The sequence below is a fragment of the Tenrec ecaudatus genome, chromosome 8 (assembly GCF_050624435.1).
Source record: "Tenrec ecaudatus isolate mTenEca1 chromosome 8, mTenEca1.hap1, whole genome shotgun sequence".
NCBI lineage: Eukaryota > Metazoa > Chordata > Mammalia > Afrosoricida > Tenrecidae > Tenrec > Tenrec ecaudatus.
This window is the reverse complement of record NC_134537.1, coordinates 101,228,788-101,250,040: the sequence shown is the minus strand read 5'-3', so window position 1 is coordinate 101,250,040 and position 21,253 is coordinate 101,228,788. Positions and strand designations below refer to the sequence as shown.

The following is a 21,253-nucleotide window of genomic DNA, read 5'->3' as shown; positions in this document are numbered from 1 at the left end:
GCTCCAGGAGGAAGCCTGCATTGCTTCCCTTGGCCTCTCAGAATTGGTACAGTGCAAATGTGTCTACGGAGGGGCGGACTGACTGACCCAGGGTGGGAAGTGGGTCTGCGGGGTCCTCATTTTGCAGTGTGGGGGTCCTGAGGGGTCAGCAGGGTGGGCAAAATGGTGGACACGCACTTCTACTAGGGCATGGGGGTGGGGCGGGGGTGGGGCGCTCAGAGTGGATGCCAAGTGGGCAGTGCCTCAGCCGTGCTCCTGAAGGGCCTGGAGCAGGCACACACTTGGTGATGCTCGGTCAGCCTCATAGGAAGGGGGGCTGGAAAATCTGATCTAGTTCACGGCTAACCCAAAGAAGGGAGTGCACAGCAAGGCCCAGACAAGGTGGCACCATGTCTCAGAGTGCCCCCACCACGTTCCTCCCCCCACTGTCCCCCATGTATCCCATCGCCCTTGGCATGGCACAGCCTGCTTCTGCCCAGAAGAAAGACTCCCGTTAGGACAGGGCTGGGAAGAAAGAGCCCAGGAGCTCGAGTCCAAAGAGACCTGGCTTTGCATCCTGACTTAGCCCTGTTGGCCTTCTGGGTGCCTCACCGAGCCTCAGGTATCTCACCTGAAAAGGGGAATCAGGCTGTTCTGAGACCGAATGAGCTCATCTATGGAGAGCCAGAGGGATGGCATGGGCTTTCAGCAAAGGGCAATCATCCCTCGCTCCAAGATGTTCACCTGGCTGCCCTTTATTGGCAAAGAGTTGCCTCATCTCGGGCAGTTGTCCGTCCAGATGTAAGGGCTGAAAATGCTCAAGGCCTCATTCTTCTGGGCCCTGTAGGCCTGCTCACATCTCTGTCCACCATGCCACTGCACACATAGAGGGGACTTCAGCAGGACTCCAAACACCCCGACCCTGCTGGAAAGGGGTGGAGCAGACTGCAGGGTGGGCAGCCCCTCCTAGAGGCAGAGAGCGCCTGGCTCAGCATGCAGGGGAGAATGTGGATCTGCTGCGTAGAGGTCCCCCACCCCCTGTGGGATAGCCTAGGCAAAGGCTGGGGGAGGGGAACCTGGTCAGCCCCAGGATGATTTGTCATTGCCTAATGAGATTAATGAGCCCCGGGGGCTGGTATGCAGCGGGTACCGGGCACTCATTAGAAGCAGATGCCCTTGGGAATGATGGCAAAGTGGGGGCCTAGGGTGGAGTAGGCACTAGGGCCAGGTGGTTTCCATTAATCTGGAGGCGGGGCCCCTGGGCTGCGTCCCTCCCCTCCTTCCATCTCCTCCAACACTCAGGAGGAATGTGGCCGAGAAGCCTCCCGCAGCTGAGGGCCCCGGGAAGGGAGGCTGATAGAACCAGCCAGTGTGGCCCCGTGTCAGTCAGGTACAGTGTAGGTGCTCAGTAAATACCTGTTGGATGCCATCTGGGAGCAAGGGGAGGCTTCCTCCTCCCGTGAGGAGGAGTTGCCCTGCCCCCTGAGTTGGCATGGGCGTGGTGACAGCCAGCTGGAGTTCAGATGATGTCCTAGACAAGAGGCATGCAGGGTGGAGAGGGAGGCTCGGCCTCCCCTGGGCTTTCCCCTTGCGGCCAGAACCTCTCTCTCCCTCTCCCCCAGCCACCAACATTTCTCTACCTGCGGTGGGTGGTGTTCTGGCCCGGTTCTCAGTCAGCCCCCACTTTCTAGTGAACCCTGGAAGGTCCTGGAGGGCCCAGGGAAAGCAGCTCTGTGGCTTGAGAACCTATCATTTGGTCCTGAAACCCACAAGCAGGGAGGTCTGTGGGGGCCAGAGACAGCCAACTTTGTGTCACCCCACCCTATCAGAACACGGTGACACAAACGCGCTCTCTCTCTCTCTCTCACACACACACACACACACACACACTGTCACATGCATACCCTCTTCCCCAAACACCCCCTCTCACAGACACACACAGTCCCTCTCTCACCCTCACATACACACACACACTCACATACAAACTGTCACATACACACCCTCTTCCCCAAACACCCCCCTTCCCCACACACACACACAGTCTCTCTCAAACACACATACAAAAACTCCCTCTCCCACTGGCACATGCTGTCTTACATCTCAGATAGCCACTCTTTTTAAAACAGTTTTATTGAATATAATTTACATACCATAAGGCTTACCCACTTAAAGCGTACAATTCAGTGGGTTTCAGTAGATTTACCGAGTTGTGCAACCATCGCCATAATCTAATTTTAGAACATTCGTTTTTACCATCCCAACAAGAAAATTTAGCTTATTAGCAGTTACTCCCCCCCATCCCTCTGTCCCACTCCCAGCCCTAAGCAACCACGAATTTACTTCTGTCTCTCCGGATTTGCTTATTCTGAGTATTTCATATAAATGGTACGTGCAATCTGTCGTTTAGGGTACCTGGATCTTTCACTGCACATGTCGTTTCTGAGGTTCGTCCATGCCGTCGCAAAGTTCAGCACTTTATTCTTGTTTGAGGCCAAATAATAGCCAGTTGGCAGGAGTATCGCCCATTTTGATTACCCACTCATCAGCTCATGGCCATTTGGGCTGCTTCGACTTTTAGCTATAGGAAGTCATGCTGCTCTGAACCATCAACGACGGCTTCTTACTGGACACCGTTCTCTAGGGTGGACAAGGGGACTTCAAGCAATGTGTGGAACAAAGGCGTTACACAGCTTCCCCGAACGACTTCAAGCCCTCTCGGGCTTTGTGTCACTGGGTAGGTTGTCTTTGTTCACTCTCCTGGTGCTGTCGTCCAGCACAAACGCTTGAGATCGCTGTGAGGTCCAGCTGGGTGCTGGGCTCACTGTGGCACGGCCCTGACACGAGCCTAGGCACGCAGCTTCCTGGGTTTCTTCAGAGAAGGACGCAGGGCGCCCCGATATGAAAGGCAAGAGCCTGGCTCTCGGGAACTCCCACCACCTGCCAGTTTCTCATGGCCCACCAGATTGTCATGGAGTGGGGCTGGGAGGAGGGGAGCCCCGGGGGAGGGGGGCCTGTTGGGTTGCTTATGAGGGGCTCCACCCCCACCCTGCACTCTCACCAGGTTCCCAAAACAGGCTCTGTGGGGACAGAGGGAGGGCAGCGCCCTTGTGTCCACCCCCCACCCCCCAGACTGCTTTCACTTATGCGCCTTCACCTCAGAGGGAAGGAAGGGTCAGGTTGGAGAGTCTGTACTGCAGCTTCTCACCTTGGGTTCACGGACCCTCTGGGTGCGGGGCATTTTTCTAAGACAAGCAGCCATAGCCTCCGTATATCTTCCAAAACAAAACAAACTCACGGCGGGCGACTCTATAGGGCAGGGCAGAATGGCCCCTGGGAGTTTCCAAGACTTTAATTTTTTTTTACGGTCATCTTATATTATTTTTATAACATAAAATATATTGAACTTTTACTAATTAACTTCTTTTTTCTTTTAAAACCATTTTATTTGGGGCTGAGACTATAACTCTTTATGGGAATAGAAAGCCTCGTCTTTTGCCCATAGGGCAGCTGGTGGTTTTGAACTGCTGACCTTTCAGATTGCAGCCCAATGCATAATCACACGACCACCATGGCGCCTTCATATTTTCAAAAGGATGTGCTAATTGGGAAACAGAACAGGGTCAACAGCCAACTATGGAATAGACCATCAGCTGCTCCTATATATAAGTTCAAGTTGAACCTGAAGAAAATTAAAACAAGTCTGTAAGAAACAAAGTACAACATAGAATCTATCCCACCGGCATTTAGAGACCATATCAAGAATAAACGTGAACACTAATGACCTCAGACCAGATGAGTTGCTAGATGATGTCAAGGATACACTAGATGAAGAAAGCAAACCAAAGGCCAAACCAAACTCACTGCCATGAAGTCGATGCCAACTCATCACTACCCCATAGGACAGGGAAGAACTGTCCCTGTGGGTTTCCAAGACTGTAACCACTCACAGGAGTAGGAAACCCCACCTTTCTCCTGAGGAGGGACTGGTGGGTTCGAGCTGTGGACCTTGTGGACTGCAGCCCATCGTGTAACCACTATGCCACCAGGGTTCCTTGGCGAAAGGAGAGGAGAAAATGGATGGCAGAGGAGATGCCGAAACTTGCTCTGACCGCAGAGCAGCTAGCGTGACTGGAAGGAGTGATGGAAATTAAAGCCTTACGAAGAACGCAGGGGCCTGGGGTTAGGAAAGCGAAAGATGAGAGCACGGCCGGCATTTCTTAAGCTGCAGGAATTGAAGAAAATGTTCAAGCTTTGAGTTGTACTATTGAAGGATTCTGTTAGAAAAATGTTAAACAAGGTAGGAGCATCCAAAGAATGCCAAAGAGATGTACCGATTCATTGTACCAAGAAGAATCGGGCTGTGTCCAACCATTTCCAGAGGTGGCATGTGATTAAGAATGTATGCAATGAAGGAAGAAAAAAGTCCAAGTTGTCAGGACCACAATTTTGAGGGGCACTGAAGTCAATTGGTGTATCATAGTTCAAAAAGACAATGTTTGCCATCCTACTGGGGTCTTTAGAACTTGTCCGTGGCTATCTCAGGTGAACTATTAGTCTCTCCCCGTCCAAAGGAGATAGAGTGAGGAAAATTCAGAGGCATATGGAAACCACTGATCAATGGGTTAATGGAGCACACGGACATCCGGCTCCACATGCCGAGACCAGAACCGCTGCTCACTGCTCTCAATGGGATCACCCTGGAGGTCCTGGGTAGAGTGGGAAGGACGTGTGGAACAGAGCTCACCATCCCAGAGACCAGGCGTACTGGTCAGACAGAGACTGGGGAGAACCTCAGGCTACAGCCCTGTGTCATCTTCAACCCTGGGACTGCAGTCAGCCTCACATTAGAATCATCAATCATTTACCATCAAAAGGACAGTATTTACCCAAGTTCAGACAGCAGCGGTACGGAAACATGTAACAAAGGAGAGAGACGAGTGATGGAATATTGAGGAGATTGTAATGGATGACTTGAACCAAAATGTGGACTGTACAATTGATGATGTGCTTCATAAACCTTCGCCTAATTCACAATAAAAAGTTAATTTCTTAATGCCTAGTTAGACCCCTTTTAATGCTGGAACTAAATTCATGCAACTCCCCCCCCCCCCCAAACCGGCACCACCACCACCACACACACACAAAGAACTCCAAGTGGCCCTGAGGGCTGTGGAGCAAGACAAGGCTCTAGAAACGGATGCATTACCACTGGAAACTAAGAAATTGAAAAGGTACTTATCTGGCCAACCAACTGGAACAGATCCATATTTGGTGATCCAACAGGCTATCAAGAGGATTGGACATAAATTCAAACTGGATCCAGAAGGGGACATGCCCACTGCTGACCTTGGATGTGTCTTTACTGCAAAAATGTTTACCTGTGTTTCAGAGTATGCAAAAGCATCCAACTGTCTAGATCATCACAAGTTACGGATAACATTTCAAAGAATGAGCATTCCGGAACAGTTCTTTGTGCTCGTGTGGAATCTGTGTAGAGGCTGTGAGGCCATCATTCAAGCAGAAAGAAGGGGTGCGGCCTGGTTTAAGGTCAGGAAAGGTGTGCGTCGGGGCTGGATCCTTTCACCATCCTTACTCATTCCATAGATAATCCATGAAGCTGGACTGCCTAAAAAGAGCAGGACATCCGGACTGGAGGAAGACTCGTTAACAACCTGTGACATGCCGACTCTGCCTTGGGTCGTGGAACAGATGGTCGATCAGTGGCTCAAACGTGGTGATGTGTGTGAGGATGGTGCAGGAGTGGCCGTGTCTCATGTCCCGTCAGTTGTTCAAGGGTTTGCTGTGACTCTGAACCGACTCTGGCACTCAAGGACTCAACCCCCTATCTGTGAGGGCTTTCCCAGTCTAGACAATATTCAAATTCCATGGGAGCATTTCCTCTCATGGCTAAGCAGGGTGCAGCTAAAAACTGCCTTCCTTTCCGTGAAGGACCAGGAGATATCACTTGCCAAAAGTCAGGATGCCACTGGGCTGCTCAGCCCAGGAAGCAGCCTCCCTCCGAGGTCAGCTGCCTCAGGAGATGACCCAGGTCTGGCTGGGACCGGCAAGCAGCTTGGCTCCTGAGGGCAGGGCGATGCGCAGGGCACCTCTGAAGCCACTCTGGGTGTGAACCATGGAGAAAATGCCTCTCAGAGGCACAGCGGCCCCGCCTGGCTTCAGGCTGCAGGAAATGGAGGGCAGGGAGGGAGAGGGGCTGGGCCCAACAGCCTCCTTGCTTCCATCTGCAAAGCATCAGTGGGGCAGGCGGGGTGGGGGCTCGAGAGGGGGATGGGGAGGAAATGAGAATAAACACAAGTGAGCGGAGAGGGAAGGGGTGGGGGGCTGCGGCCTCGGCCCCTTGGCAGCCCATGAAGGGAAGTGACACAATGAGGAATGTGTTTCCTTCTGCCGTCTGTCCGTCCCCCGCATGGGGGTGGGAGGCAGAGTCCTGAGAATGGCCAGACCCCAACAGGGGCCAGGGGGCACTTGCTAGACCAGCACGGGGGTGGGGCAGTGTAGACAGGGTCTGGTTAGCCAAGGGGGAGGTGACTGACAGGAAGCACTACCCTGAGCAGGCAAGACCCTTGTCCTGTGTCCTGTCTGTATTCTGCATGTAATGAGTGTGCTTCTGGGGTCTGCAGACTGGCCCACACGCTCTGGGCATGTAACAGCGCCGGGTACCTCCCAGGATGCCTGGGTCTGATGCCATCCCTTCCCTGGAAAGCTGGCCTTCCTGGAGGCTCCCCCTTTCTGCAAAAGAAGATTCAGAGGTGGGGAGAGTAGTAGTCCTTGGGAGGAGAGGGAGCTAAGAGGACTGTTGGCCCTGGGCAAGCCTGAGCAAGGTCTCTCTCTCTTTCTCTCTCTGTATGTGTTTATGGCCCCGGACTGAAGCTATGTGCAAACAGGCCTCCTGTGGAGACAGCACCTCCCCAACCCGGACACCCACTTCCTCTCCCCACAGCAGGGAGCCAGCTTGCTCTGTTAACTCCCTCCTGCCTGTAATCCCGCATCCCAAGAGGTCCCTGAGGCTTTGCCAGGCATAGCAGAGTCTGGACTGGGTGGGGATGCGGAACAAATCTGTCAATTTCCCAACAGGGGCCTCAGATCCTTTGGGCATGTTGGTTATTCCAAGAATCTCCCCTCTCCACCCCCACCCCCTGACTCCCTGGTAACCTCCTGGCACTGGGGTGCGAGCTGGGAGGACGGGGAGCAAGTCCTAACCCTAGGTTGCCCTTGAGTTAGGGAACAAGTGATTCTTCAGGTCATCAGCATAGCGGGTGAGGGGGGCCCCTTCAGCGCTTGGTCAGAGGTGCTTCTTGCCTCACAACCTGGAGGGAGAGCTGGCTGGGGCTCAGGTATTGGTTGGGGCCCTAGTAGGTCCCCAGTGGGTGGAGCTGTCCCTTCAGCACTGCCCCTGCAGGTGTGGGCCCTGGTAGCTTGGCAGGTGAAGAGACAGGAGTTGCCTGAGGACAAGGACTTGTCTACACTGGGCCCTGGAGGGGGTGGGGGATGTGGCTCTGCTCCTGCAGCCCTAAAGAGAGGCCACTTCATTGAGCAGCCGGAGCCTCACATCCCTCAGCACTCTGGGCTCCAGGGAGACCCTAGGGAGAAAGGTGGGCCTGCGGATGCTAGGATGTTAAACAAGCCTTCACCCTCCCTGGGTCTGTCTGAAGAACAAGGGGCTTGAACCAGGTGATTTACAGCCCTGCCCAGGAAGAGGGAGCCAGGTCAGAGTCCACTCGGCTCTCAAGCCGAGCCGGCTTTCCTTATTTGTCAAATGGAAACAGAGTCCACTCGGCTCTCAAGCTGAGCCGGCTTTCCTTATTTGTCAAATGGAAACATGTGCAGGGATCAGTGGCTGTTAAAAGGCTGCCCCGTGGCCAGCCTGCTTTCAAAGAGGTTACCTGTGAATTGCAATTCACCAGAGATGGACACACTTATTTTCCAAGCGAGGCTCACAGCAGCCCTGTGAGCGACTCAGGCAGCGCAGAGGGGAAGGACACGGGGAAAAAGGACCTTCTGGCTCCTGGTTCAGGGCCCACTCCACTCCTTACTTCCACCCCAAGGCCCTTCCATCCCAGCATCTGGTGCCCACTTCCTCTCTCACTTTTCTCTGACCCACCAGTCCCCCTTTCTGGTCCTCAGGGAGGCTGAGGAGACCTGTCGGAAGCATTCTTGTGGCCGGCTGCGTTCCAGAGCTGCTCTGTGTGGTAGCCTTGGCTGCAATCTTTATGGAAGCAAGGGGCCAGGCGTTTCCTTCCCCAGTGTCAGTGGATGGGTTCGAACCACCAACCTTTTGGTCAGAGGCAGAGTACAAACCGTTCTCAACACGTAGGGACCTTCTTATCTGAGAGGAGGGTTCCTATCCCATCTCCCATCCAGTGCAGAGGAGAGAAGAGAGGCGGAAGGAGATTAAGTTCTGAGTCCTAAACACAGACACCACTGTTCCTGGTGGCCATGAGAAGGCCTGCCTCCCAGGCACAGTGTGCCTGCTGAGAGGAGAGGACAGGTGTGCAGGCTCCCTTCTGTGCCTCCTGCAGAGACCTGAGGAACAACGTCATCAGCAAGGTGGAGCCGGGGGCCTTCCTGGGCCTGGGGGAGCTGAAGCGCTTGTGAGTGGCCAGTCTGACCCCTCACTGCCTTTCCCCAGCCCCTCCTGGCATCCCTGGAGACAGACCCCTCCACCCCCACCCCTACCCCCCATCCCAGGAGCCAGCAGCCAATATTCACACCCCACCTCTCCTTCCCAAGTTGGATGCTGGCTGGGGTGGGAGGAGAGCACCCGCCCTGCCCCATCTCTTTCTGCACCCAACTTGCCTCACAAGCCCCAGCCCCCTGCGTGTCCCTCGCCCAGGCAGGGCCACATGTCACCCTGTGGCCGACTTGCTGAGGTTGTCTCTCTCTAGAGACCTCTCCAACAACCGGATTGGCTGCCTTACTTCTGAGACCTTCCAAGGCCTCCCCAGGCTTCTCCGACTGTGAGTGAGGGGAGGGGGCTCACCTCGAAGGAAGGGGGGCTTGGGCGGAAGAAGGGAGCACAAACCCGTGCAGGTCTCCCCCTCCACTCCTCTCCTGTCTGACCTAAGAGCCTGCCTCTCTGCTCCTGGCCGCCCGCAGGAACATATCAGGGAACATCTTCTCCCATCTACAGCCAGGGGTCTTTGACGAGCTGCCAGCCCTCAAGATTGTGTGAGTATCTTTCCCAGTCCAAGGCTCAGCCCTTTGGCCCGTTCTTAGCCCAGCAGGGAGCACGCAGGCATCTGGCCACCCATGGGAGTAGGCAGAACAGACAGGGTCTGAAAAGATGCCATCTTTAACTTCCCACAGCTGCTGGGTGGGTGTGGGGGAAGGGCACACGCACCCAGGTTAGCCCTGTCCGGCCCAGCCCCTGCGTTCGCCCCCTCTCCAGGGCCCACACCTGCTCTGCTCTACCCCACGGCCCTCTGCAGGGACTTTGGCACCGAGTTTCTGACCTGTGATTGCCGCCTGCGCTGGCTCCTGTCCTGGGCCCGGAATCACTCCCTGCAGCTGTCGGGGCGCACACTCTGCTCCTACCCCAGGGCCCTGCACGCCCAAGCCCTGGGCGGCCTCCGGGAGGCACAGCTCCGCTGCGGTGAGCGAGCGCTGCCTCCTTCCAGACAACAGGACAGGAAATCCCGCCTCTCCCTGCAGCCCACAGCCCCACCTGCTCACGATGTACTCAGCCCGGGTGGGCTACCCAATAAGCAAGGGAAGCGCGGACTTATCTGTGCTTACTTGCTCATTTGTAGTGAACAGTTTCATATGGTGCTCACCACATCTCTGGCTACTTACTACAGATTGGTAAGTAAGCACAAGTAAGCCCATGCTTACCGTCCCTGTCCAGGCCTGGAACTTTGAAGATTGGCGTGGGGTCTGCAGGAAGGTGTTGTGGGGTTGGGACAGAGTCGATGCCAGCCAGGTTAGAAGCAGAATCTTTGATGTGATGGGGAAAAATTGAAAGTTGTCCAATGTAGACTAGTAAGGAAGCACATGAAGCCCGTGCTTACCTTCCCTGTGGGCAAGCCAGCACTGCCTTGGCCTCCAGTGTTCCTGGCCGGCCGGCCTGTACTCTCCAGGGCAGCGTCTCCCCCTCAGGTTTCACTGCGACCCGGCCAGTTCTTCTGAACTCCTCTTGGTCCTCCTTGCTAATGTCCCTATCAGGTCCCACCTCTTGGGGTGCCACGCCTGCTGTAGAAGGAACAATTTCTTCCTTTGGTCAAACACCACCCCCCACCCCACCCGGGCTCCTCTCCTCCCTCTCACTTCTGGAGACTCCTTCCCTTCTCCTGGCTGCTGCAGGATGGAGGGAAAAGGGACCAGCCCCTGCCCCCTGGCTCCTCACTGGCATGGATAGCACCCCAGTCTCACTGCTCCATTTCTCCTGGGCAGAGGGCGCACTGGAGCTGCACACACACCACCTGATCCCATCCTTGCGCCAAGTGGTGTTCCAGGGGGACCGGCTGCCCTTCCAGTGCTCTGCCAGCTACCTGGGCAACGACACGCGCATCCACTGGTACCACAACCGGGACCCCGTGGAAGGTGACGAGCAGGCGGGTGTCCTCCTGGGGGAGAGCCTCGTCCACGACTGCACCTTCATCACCAGGTACAGACCCTGCTGCCTTCCCAGGCCACAGCACCCATCACCCACCCACCAAAGGAGCTGTGCCCACGCGTGCCCCTGGACACGTGTTCATGTGGATGCATGTTTATGAGAGTCCAGCACGGAGTCATCAATGGTCTGACAGAGAATAGAAAGTTCTGGAGGGTGGGGGGAACGATCCTACGTGATACTGCTCTAGTGCTTTCACATTGTCCAAGGAGCCCTGGCGGCGCTGTCAGGTAAGTGTTGGACTGCTAACCCACAAGTCTGTGGTTCAAGGCCCACAAGCTGCTCCTCAGGAGAAAGATGAGGCTTTCTGCTCCAGTAGGATTTACAGCCTCAGCACCCCCAGGGCAGTTCTACTCCGCCTTATAGGACCCCTGTGAGAGGGAATCGACTGGGTGGCAGGGGGTTTGGTTAGGGGGTTTTACCATGCACATAATGGGGCTCACCTCTGTGATCAGATTTCACCTTTGCGATAGCTGCAGGAGAGGTATGCTCTTCATGATGTTGTCATCATTCCAAAACAAAAACAAAAAGCCACACCTATCGCCATTAAAAATAACACCCAACTCACTGCCATCAAGTCTGTGCTGCCTCATAGCGACCCCCCTGCTGCTTTCCGAGACTGTAACTGTCTGCAGGAGTTGAAAGCCTGTCATTCCTCCTCAGAGTGGCTGGTGGTTTTGAACTGCCCACCATGTGGGTTGCAACTCAACATGTAACACGACCCCACCAGGGCTCCATCAGGTCCATCAAATCAAAATGGACTCATAACAACAATGGGGGACAGAGTAGGCCTGCCCCATAGGGTTTCCCAGACGGTCGTCTCTCCCAGGGCAGAGTGCCTATAAATTCCAACCACCAGGCATGGTGGGGTGTCCACCCAAGCATCTAGCTATGGTACCACCGGGCTTCCTTCACCTCCAAAAGAAAGACAGGGTCATTCGAGTGCAGAAAACAAGTTTCATAATCACAATAAAAGAGCACGTATCTGTACCCCTCCCTCAATCTAACCACCGCCACCCAGGACCTGGAAGCTAGGAGCCAGCCTGCCCCAGAGCGGGGACCCCTGACAGTGGGCTGGCCCTGGGCCTCTGGGGGTTCTCAGGGAGGGTGAGGGGGCTGGACCTGAGGGGGCCTCACCGATCTGCCTCTCCGTCCCCAGCGAGCTGACCCTGTCTCACATCGGCGTGTGGGCCTCGGGGGAATGGGAGTGTGCCGTGGCCACCGCCCAGGGCAACGCCAGCAAGAAGGTGGAGATAGTGGTTCTGGAGACCTCGGCCTCCTACTGCCCCGCAGAGCGTGTCGCCAACAACCGCGGGGACTTCAGGTTTGGGTCTGCTCTGCAGAGGGCTTCCCCAGAGCCCCACACCCACCCCTCTCTCTGTCCTCAGTGCTGCCCACAGCAGCCCCCTTACTGCTGCATCCGAGACCACCTGCAACAGGTCCCCCACCTCTCCTGCCCATCAGCCGAGTCCTGCGGCAGCTTCTTTCTGTAGAAAAGCTCTCTGTTCCGCACACTGTTTATACTGGTACCTTGCACTCGTCAAAAGCTCCCCCGCACGAGTGTCCCTGTGGCTCTTTAAGTTCAGTGGGGCAAGCGTTTATTCTCCCTCCCAAGACAGCAAGGCCCAGAGAGGTTAAGTGACTTGAATCTAGCCCTCATACCACCACCGACCAATGACAGCGTAACTGTCCGAACAGACATAATTAGAAGTGGCGCTCAGACCCGCCCCCAAGCTCCCCCCCCCCCAGCCCCGCTCTCCTTGACACAAGGGGGTCTGGCACCACAGGCTCCTGGGTCATCTGCTCCCTCCTCCCGGATTCTGCCCCCAGGTGGCCTCGAACTCTGGCTGGCATCACAGCCTACCAGTCCTGCCTGCAGTACCCCTTCACCTCGGTGCCCCTGAGCGGGGGCGCCCCTGGGACCCGAGCCTCCCGCCGGTGTGACCGGGCTGGCCGCTGGGAGCCCGGGGACTACTCGCACTGCCTGTATACCAACGACATCACCCGGGTGCTCTACACCTTCGTGCTGGTGAGGAGGGAGGAGCGGAAGAGCCCAGCGGGGGGGGGGGAGGGGGGGCAGGGCCAGGAAGGAAGAAGCTGCTGACCTCCAGTTGCCAGGCTTCTGCACGGCTCCCGGGTGCCCCCAGGGGGAGGGCACCGCACTTCATCTCTGGGTGTTTTCCTCCAGCTTCTCTCTGCCCCCCCAACCACTCACACACACACTCCCAAACACTGCAGGGGGCTCAGATCCTACAAAGCCATACACGCAAAGCATGGTGAATCTGGCCTCTCCATCCGATATCCCCCCAACCCCAGGCTTCTTAACCTCGTGTCAAGGGCAAACTATGGGCGGGGCTGTGGGTGAAGTAGGCAGCCCGCTGTCCTTGGACCAGTGGTGCCAGCTTGGGCAGCCTACAGTTGTGTACCAAGTGCTCCCTGTCTTATATGTGCCCTGGACACTGAGTCACCCCAGCTGGTGGTGCCATCCCCTCCCCCAGGCACTGCCACCCAGGGCTGCAGCCCGCAGGAGAGAGGCTTCCTAGAGATGGTGCTGGGGGCGATGACACCCGTACTCTCCTCCCCACCCCCAGATGCCTATCAACGCCTCCAACGCGCTGACCCTGGCCCACCAGCTGCGTGTGTACACGGCCGAGGCCGCCAGCTTCTCGGACATGATGGATGTAGTCTATGTGGCTCAGATGATCCAGAAGTTCTTGGGTTACGTGGACCAGATCAAAGAGGTGAGGTCTCACTAGAAAGTGCCGCGTGACCTGACCGAGCTTCCTCGTGCCCAGACCCCGGGGTCGCAGACCCTGCCGCTGCGTCAGTGGCTCCCTTGTCCCTCTCAGCTGGTGGAGGTGATGGTGGACATGGCCAGCAACCTGATGCTGGTGGACGAGCACCTGCTGTGGCTGGCCCAGCGCGAGGACAAGGCCTGCAGCGGCATCGTGAGCGCCCTGGAGCGCATTGGGGGGGCCGTGCTCAGCCCCCATGCTCAGCACATCTCTGTGGTAACCTGGGTCCTGGTGGGAGGTAGCTCTGAGAGGCGTAACCCTGGGAGGGAACGCAGAGCCCAGCAGAGCCAGCCCTCGCCATCCAGGAGAAGGAAACACTGCCCTCTCTATGTGGTCAAGGCCTCCCTCCCAGTATGCCCTGCCATGAGCCCAAGCAGGACGGTACACTCTAGACCCTGAGTCGTGCATGATCAGCTTTTCAGTTATCTGCGGCAGAGCCAAGGAGAGGGGCTCTGTGCCACCGGGGAGCTGCAGACAACTCTGTGGTGAGGAATGGAGCTGAGGGCATGCTGGTCGACTCGTCGCGGCAGCCCTGAGAGACAGAGCAGCACCGCCCTGCACTGCTCCCCAGGCTGCAGTCCTTACTGGGACAGATCGCCACATCTTTCCTCCCAGCGGCTTGCTGCTGGGTTTGAGCCTGGGCATTTTGGCTGGCAGCCAAGAGCTTGACCATTGTGTCCACAGGGCTCCTTTGTTGAAGGGAAAGCCTGAGGGAAAGAAATAAGAGCGATGGCCAAGAGGGGGCACGGGATCAGAGGAAGGCTCGTGAGAGGGCAGGCAGGCAGCCCTTGCGGTTGAGGGGCTTGTCGAGTCTTTTGTTCCGTGAGAAGAGTGGGACACGTTCGGTGGGCACGGGTAGTCGGCACCTCCTACAAACAAGATGTAGTGTGCCCTCTCCCTCAGGAGATAAGCAGGTAAGAGAGATCCCTGCTTGGGAGCTTAGTTGGCCACAGACACTAGCCCGGGCTCCTAGGGAAGCAGGATCAATGACAGGGCGAGGGAACATACTGAGGGAGGGGGCAGCAGAAGGTAGTAAGGCCCTGCGGCAGACACAGGGCTGCCCTGGGCAGTGAGACACAAAGGGGAGGGGATACCACCTGAACAGACATGCTGGCAGGGAATGCACCATCTCAGGAGGAGACCAAGAGGGCTGTCCTATCTCTCACTGAGATAGGGGGTGACAAGCTCTTGTCCCTAGAACTCAAGGAATGTGGCACTGGAGGCCTACCTCATCAAGCCACACAGCTACGTGGGCCTGACCTGCACGGCCTTCCAGAGGAGGGAGCTGGGGGCACCCGCAGCCCGGCTGGGCAGCCCTGGCCAGAATCCCCCGCCTGAGCCAGAGCCCCTGGCTGACCAGCATCTCCGCTTCCGCTGCACCACCGGGAGGCCCAACGTCTCCCTGTCCTCCTTCCACATCAAGGTGGGCACTGGGGGAGGAGGTGTGGGGCTCCCAGGGGAGGTGCCCAGTCCGCATGCCTGGTGGTGTAGAGGAAGCAGGATTCAGATAAGCGGGACACGGGGTGGGGAAAGGCGGGGACAGGAAGACATCAGAGACCTAAGGGTTCCTGGGTGTCTCTGAGGAACTCTGATGTCCCCCCAGAACAGCGTGGCCCTGGCCTCCATCCAGCTGCCCCCAAGTCTGTTCTCATCCCTTCCGGCTGCCCTGGCGCCCCCGACGCCCCCAGACTGCACCCTGCAACTGCTCGTCTTCCGCAACGGCCGCCTCTTCCGCAGCCACAGTAACACCTCCCGCCCCGGAGCTGCTGGGTCTGGCAAGAGGCGCGGCGTGGCCACCCCCGTCATCTTTGCCGGAACCAGTAAGGGGCTGGACTCCCTCCCTCTACCACCCAGCATCTCCCCTCGCCCAAGACTCTGCCCTGTGCCCCTTCCCCCTGCCCTTCCTTCACCACCGCAGGCCCTGCTGTCCTGGTGGAGTTAGCAGTGGAGATGGGTGCCCTTACCATTTCCCAAGGTGGTGTGGGTGTGGGCCCAGCAGGGATGTGGTCAGAAGGTCAAAGCCAGTCGATTTGACATTCCAGATTTGTTACATTTCAAGAGGGTGCTAAGCACACACCTTTGACTCACTGCCTCCCAAACATACCATCTCCCTTCCTGTTCTCCCTGCATGCACATAAGTCAGTTGTGTAAAGCCCCCACGAAGCACAATTCTACCCCGCTAGACACGGCCCCTGGGGAGAAAGACTCACCAAGAGCGATAGTCTCGGGAACTCGCAGGGCTGCTTCTGTCCTGTCCTGTCCTAGAAGTTCGCTCTCAGCATCGACTCCATGGCAGTGGATTTTGATACACAGGGTCAATTCACCAGCACCGTGATTCTGGGGGCCTGAGGGAAACCCAGCCTGGTGTTTGGTGCTGTAATGAATTAAAGAAATACAGCATGTGACCCCTGCTCCCCGCAGAGCTGACCACTGAGCAATGAAATAATCACCCAGGGCAGCCTTACAGATGCTATAAGAGGCTTCTGAACCGGCAACCCAGGCAAGGTATGTTCCAAAAAGGCTCTGGCCTCTGTGGCCAAAGGTGGGACTGCCCTGGATGGACCTAGAAGGACGGCCCACATTGTGAAGGTTACCAAGGGCCCTGGAAAGCCATGCTGGGCAGGGAGGAGGCATTCACCTGCGCCTCACCACCTGACATATAGGAAACAGGGCAGACGCACCTGCACCCATACGCAGCTACCCCATCACCCACGCTCCATCTAACTCACAATGTCTTGTCCCAGACCGGTTACCAGGCTAATCACAACCAAACGCATTGTCACTGAATCCATCTTGACTAACGGCAGCCCTGTGGGACAGAGCAGAATTTCCCCACTGGGTTTCCAAGCCTGCAGATCTTTTTTTGGTTTGATTTTTCACTTTTTCTTCTGAGTTGGAAGAAGGCTTATAGAGTAAGTCGGTTTTCCACTCGGCACAGTTCACACACACTTTTATTTCATCTCCTTGAATGCAGTCCCCACAATGCACTGTCACCTCCCCGCTTCCTTCCTGTGTTTCTTGCTCCCATTCTTTTCTCTTCCTAGCCTTTCCGAATGTCGTCCTTGGGCAAACACTGCCCTTTTGGTCTCAAAAGGTCAAGTCTTCTAAGGAGTGCAAACGTCCCTGGTGTGTTTGTGCCCCGCAGTCGATGACTGAGCTGGAATTGAGTTCAGGGGTGAATTCAGTCCTGAAGCGGGACTGAGGCCCATAGGCTCCGCGCTTCCACCAGTCTCTTGTCTGACCAGTAAGCCTGGCCTTTTGGGGGATTTTGAATTTTTATCCCCACCATCTCCCCTCTGCTGCGTTCCCTTTGAGAGTGGTTTCCAGACAGCAGTGTGTCCCTCTGCTCTCGGGGTCGTCCTGAAGGCTGAGGTTCTCACAGCCATTGGGGGACCGCGGCGGGGGGGGGGGGGATCATTGGTAGGCCGCGGTAGGGATCGGTAGGCCACGGGGGGAATCACTGTCCCCTTGTCTCTTTGATGGGCTGCACTCTTCTTTGGACCTGGAGAGACCACAGGCTACACTTTCAATGCTGCTCGTGAACTTTTCGTGAGGACCCCAGCCAGTCCTCACCAAAGCAGGACACAGAGCGTAGGCCTGGGGGCTGTGTTCCTCCAAAGCTAGCACGGTTACAAATCAGATGCCAGAGCCGTCTCCGTGCAGCAGCTGGCAGGGACAACCCCCCCGCCCCCCCCCAACCCTCCAGCTAGCCGGCAAGCACTTAACCACAGCACCCCCAGCGGTCCTTCACCTACAGAGGACATGTGCAGTGCCATTTATTTAGATCTATCCACAATTACTTCTCAACTTGGTCTCACGTGGTCCTGGCTTTGGCCATTCAGAGCTGGCTCTGATAACGCACACCATCCTGCTCTGAGGATTTCCTGGCACCACAAGATGCTCTAGGCATGCACTCCTCCTTCCCCATCCCCGGAATCAACCACTCGCCCAAAGATCCCTGGTGCCTTTGATCCGGATCCTGAGCTCTGTGTGTCCTTTGGGAAAATGACCTGGATGCTAGGTGGGGCTACTGGGGTGTCAAGGCTCCTAAGGCCTTTCAGGAAATATATGCTAACCCTGCCCCAACACATAAGAATATATTTATATGTATAAAATATACATATATATTTCTCTCTCTACCATCTCTAAAGGCTGTGAATCTTTACAGTATACAGTGGGTTCATCTCCTGGTCCTAGAACCCAGGATCTCAAACTCACTGACCTCATTCACTGACCCTACAGGACGGGGTAGAATTCCCCTGTGGGTTCCTGAGACTGCAACTCTTTGCAGGAGTTAAGAGCCCTTTCTTCCAAGCAGCAGCTGGTGGCTTTGAACCAGCCTAACAAGTAACCACTATGTCCCAGGCTCCAGGACAGAGTGTAGGTATATATGTTTGCAGTCCACTGGATCCTTCCAGAGACACGCCCCCCTTGCCAGGCCCTGTGTGGAAGCTGGACATGTCCCGTGCCCAGTGCAGCTCAGCAACATGCAGTTCTTTGGCAATGGGAGCAAGTTAGACGTGAAGCTTCTGTGACCAAGCCCAGCACTTTGGAGTCCCACTGGGACTGGTCTAACCTAAAGAGGGCCTGTGGCACAGGGTTCCCAAGGAGCCCCGCAGGCTAAGGAAGAGTTGCCAGAGAGCTAGTCAAAGCTTCTCGTGAGCAGCAATGTCAGGGGAGGAAGTGGTGTAGGGAGTATGTGTCCCACATGCCAGGCACAGGCACCTGGAAGCCCCGGTACGGAATTTGTCTCCCTTACTTGGGATCCTCCTCCCCATCTCTCTGAGCCAGTGCCCATAATCCCTCTCATGCTGGACTAAGACTGAGCTTGTGAATAGTTTCTCCTTTCTGGGGGACATTCTCACTGGGCACCCCAATCCCAAAGTCCTGTCTTCTCGACTCATTTGGCACCAATCATTTATCACTTAGAAGTCGACCACACACACCCCATCATAAAAGTTTGGGGGGGGGGAATGGAATTGAGATAATGAAAATTTGTCACAAACTTTCCTAAGCCCCTCATTTGTTTTCACCCATGGTGTCTCCCCAGCAACAATGAATTTTGAGCCTGGCCCTTCTCTTGCTCCCAGCCATATCCCATGGGCCTGTCTCAGTGCCCTGCCCCCAGCAGGTGTGCACAGACTCTGCCCATGGCATCTTAGTCCTGCCTGGGTCCACCTCGCTGCCAGGTTGGGTGTGTGTCTCAATGTCCCTCTCCCCTGTAGGTGGCTGTGGAGTGGGAAACCTGACAGAGCCAGTGGCAGTTTCCCTACGGCACTGGGCTGAGGGGGCCAAACCCTTGGCAGCGTCATGGAGTTCGGAAGGGCCCGGGGGAGCTGGTGGCTGGAGCTCCGAGGGCTGCCAGCTGCGTTCCAGCCAGCCCAACGTCAGCTACCTGCGCTGCCAGCACTTGGGCAATGTGGCTGTGCTCATGGTGGGTGAAGTGAAGCAGAGGCAGAGGGCAAGGCAAAAGGGAGGGCAGAGGAGGTGGGGACAGGTACAGGGATCACCTGAGAAAGAAAGGAAAGCCAGCAGCCAGATCCAGCCCCATTGCGATCAGGACAGGTTGAGGGCTGCTTCCCTGGGCCCCGCCACATCTCTGCCTTGCAGGAGACAGGGAGATCCTGCCTCCACTCCCACATCAGGAGAGGTGGATCTGGGACTTCAAACCCTGCACTTTCTGAGAGGCAGATCCTTAAAGCAGGGGGGCCATGGGGGGGGGCGGGTATTGGACACTTTCTATCCCTCCACACTCACTGGGTCTCCCATCCTCATCACATGGCCCGCACAGCCTTCCCAGGAACTTTGCAGGACTCAGCCGTCTTCATGACAGAGCCCTCATTCTCTTCTTTCTGATTGCTCAGACCAAGTGAGACTGTTCACAAATCTAACCTGAGACAGTGAGTTGTCAAGACGACCTCAGACATCTTCTGAGAGGGGGCACCCCAATGTAGGCTTCCTTGTGGAACGGTTTGGGAAAGGAAAACTGGCCAGGGGGGCTAGTGAGGTCTCTGTGGGGCAGGCTCTCCTCCTGGCTTCCTAATCTCACTTCCTCTCCCGCCCTTCCCAGGAGCTGAGTGCCTTCCCGCGGGAGGTCGGGGGCTCTGGTGCAGGGCTGCATCCTGTTGTGTACCCCTGCACAGCCCTGCTACTGCTCTGCCTCTTCTCCACCATCATCACCTACATCCTCAACCACAGGTGGGCGCTCCTGCAGGAAGGGTGGGCTCCGGTGGGCAGGCAGTGAGTCTCGCTAAGCTTTGGCTCATGTTTCTTTCTCAGGTGGGTCTGCATGATTTTCTCAGGCTCTGGTCTCTGAAGGTTCTGGGGTTGGGAACCATATTTTGGGGGTTAACAACCCACACACACACACACCACCTCCTCTGTTCTCTTCCCTACCCCTGCCTCTGGCCTTTGGTTCTCCCACTGGCCTGGAGACCCCGTGGACCTGACTGTGGATCAGGTGCGCAGCATTAACAAATGACTGTTTCTGGGGCAGCTCCATCCATGTCTCCCGGAAAGGCTGGCACATGCTGCTGAACCTCTGCTTCCACATGGCCATGACCTCTGCCGTCTTTGCGGGGGGCATCACACTCACCAACTACCAGGTGGTCTGCCAGGCGGTAAGCAAAAGGGGCTTCAGTGGGGGAGGGGCAGTGGTGGCGGCTCCAGCTCCCCAATTAGTGATGATTAGTGCCCATTAGTGATCATTAGTATCAGCTTAGGCAGCTATGCAGGAAGGAGGAGGCTATGCTAATTGCCCCAGCTCTGTTACTGTGTGACCGGCCTGGGTGGGGGTCAGAGGGAATAGGAGATGGGACTTCAAGTGGAGTTTGGTGGGTAGCAGTGGAGAGGTCAGGGATTAGCCCGATAGCCCATGGCAGGGGGTGGAGAGGGTTGGGGGCGGAAGGGTCAGAGCCTGAGGGTGGCTGCTTAGCGGGCTGGGCTGAGTAAAGAAGTATGGAGTTGGGGACCAGAAACAGGAGATGTGGAAAAGGCTTGCTCTGGGATGGTCCCTTACCACAGTACCTCCACCCCCCAGGTGGGCATCACTCTGCACTACTCTTCACTGTCCACACTGCTCTGGATGGGGGTGAAGGCCCGGGTCCTGCACAAGGAGCTCACCTGGAGGGCGCCGCCTCCACCAGAAGGGGACTCTGCCCTGCCGGCTCCTCGGCCCATGCTCCGGTACCCACGTCCACCTGCCAGTCATGCAGTGGGAGAGGGCCCCAGGGGCGAGGGGCAGGGGGTGGGGGAGGCAGGGTGCCTGGTGTTTCTAAGGGCTCTGGAAGATCTCTCTCTCTCTCTAAGGAAAGCCGTAGCAAGGCCTGAGCTGGCTCACAAAGGGGATTCATCTTAGGGCTTTTGCAGCCCTGCCAACACTGGGGGAGACAGTAACTCCCAAGGGCCACTCCTGTACTGGTTAGGGCAAGAAAGGACATCTGAGACAGACTTCTGTGCATTGGAACAAGCTTAGCTGGAGCTACTAGGAACCAACCAGACCTGCGTCCCTGGCAAAATCTGAGAGGATTTCAACTGGATGGGCTGGAAGGTCCCAGGGTTCTGAGCAGCTGGTTCTTCCCCCCCCCCCCCCAGGTTCTATCTGATTGCTGGCGGGATTCCACTCATTATCTGCGGCATCACAGCGGCCGTCAACATCCACAACTACCAGGACCGCAGCCCGTAGTGAGCACACCCTCCCGCCCTGCCTGCCTCTAAACCAGCCCACTGGGCACCGGATACTTCTAGTCCCCAAACCACGCCCACGCATGCTCTCTGTTCACCTGTCCTCGCGGCCTCCTCCACCACTCTGGCCTGACGGGTCCCCCCGCTTCCCCGCTGCCTCTGTCTT

The 21,253-nt window shown here is 56.5% G+C and overlaps 1 protein-coding gene across 1 annotated transcript in view; it reads left to right on the top strand.

Moving 5' to 3' along the window:
- Positions 1 to 21,253, top strand: part of ADGRA2 (adhesion G protein-coupled receptor A2) — a 46,641-nt gene that overhangs the window by 22,611 nt on the left and 2,777 nt on the right. The window contains exons 3-18 of the mRNA XM_075556699.1: positions 8,520 to 8,591; positions 8,886 to 8,957; positions 9,097 to 9,168; positions 9,429 to 9,592; positions 10,390 to 10,603; positions 11,769 to 11,933; positions 12,440 to 12,638; positions 13,201 to 13,350; positions 13,459 to 13,620; positions 14,603 to 14,827; positions 15,008 to 15,224; positions 18,630 to 18,838; positions 19,475 to 19,602; positions 19,901 to 20,024; positions 20,444 to 20,589; positions 20,998 to 21,087. Of these exons, the coding sequence (XP_075412814.1) occupies positions 8,520 to 8,591; positions 8,886 to 8,957; positions 9,097 to 9,168; positions 9,429 to 9,592; positions 10,390 to 10,603; positions 11,769 to 11,933; positions 12,440 to 12,638; positions 13,201 to 13,350; positions 13,459 to 13,620; positions 14,603 to 14,827; positions 15,008 to 15,224; positions 18,630 to 18,838; positions 19,475 to 19,602; positions 19,901 to 20,024; positions 20,444 to 20,589; positions 20,998 to 21,087 (2,409 nt within the window). The remainder of the gene's footprint in view (positions 1 to 8,519; positions 8,592 to 8,885; positions 8,958 to 9,096; positions 9,169 to 9,428; positions 9,593 to 10,389; positions 10,604 to 11,768; positions 11,934 to 12,439; positions 12,639 to 13,200; positions 13,351 to 13,458; positions 13,621 to 14,602; positions 14,828 to 15,007; positions 15,225 to 18,629; positions 18,839 to 19,474; positions 19,603 to 19,900; positions 20,025 to 20,443; positions 20,590 to 20,997; positions 21,088 to 21,253) is intronic.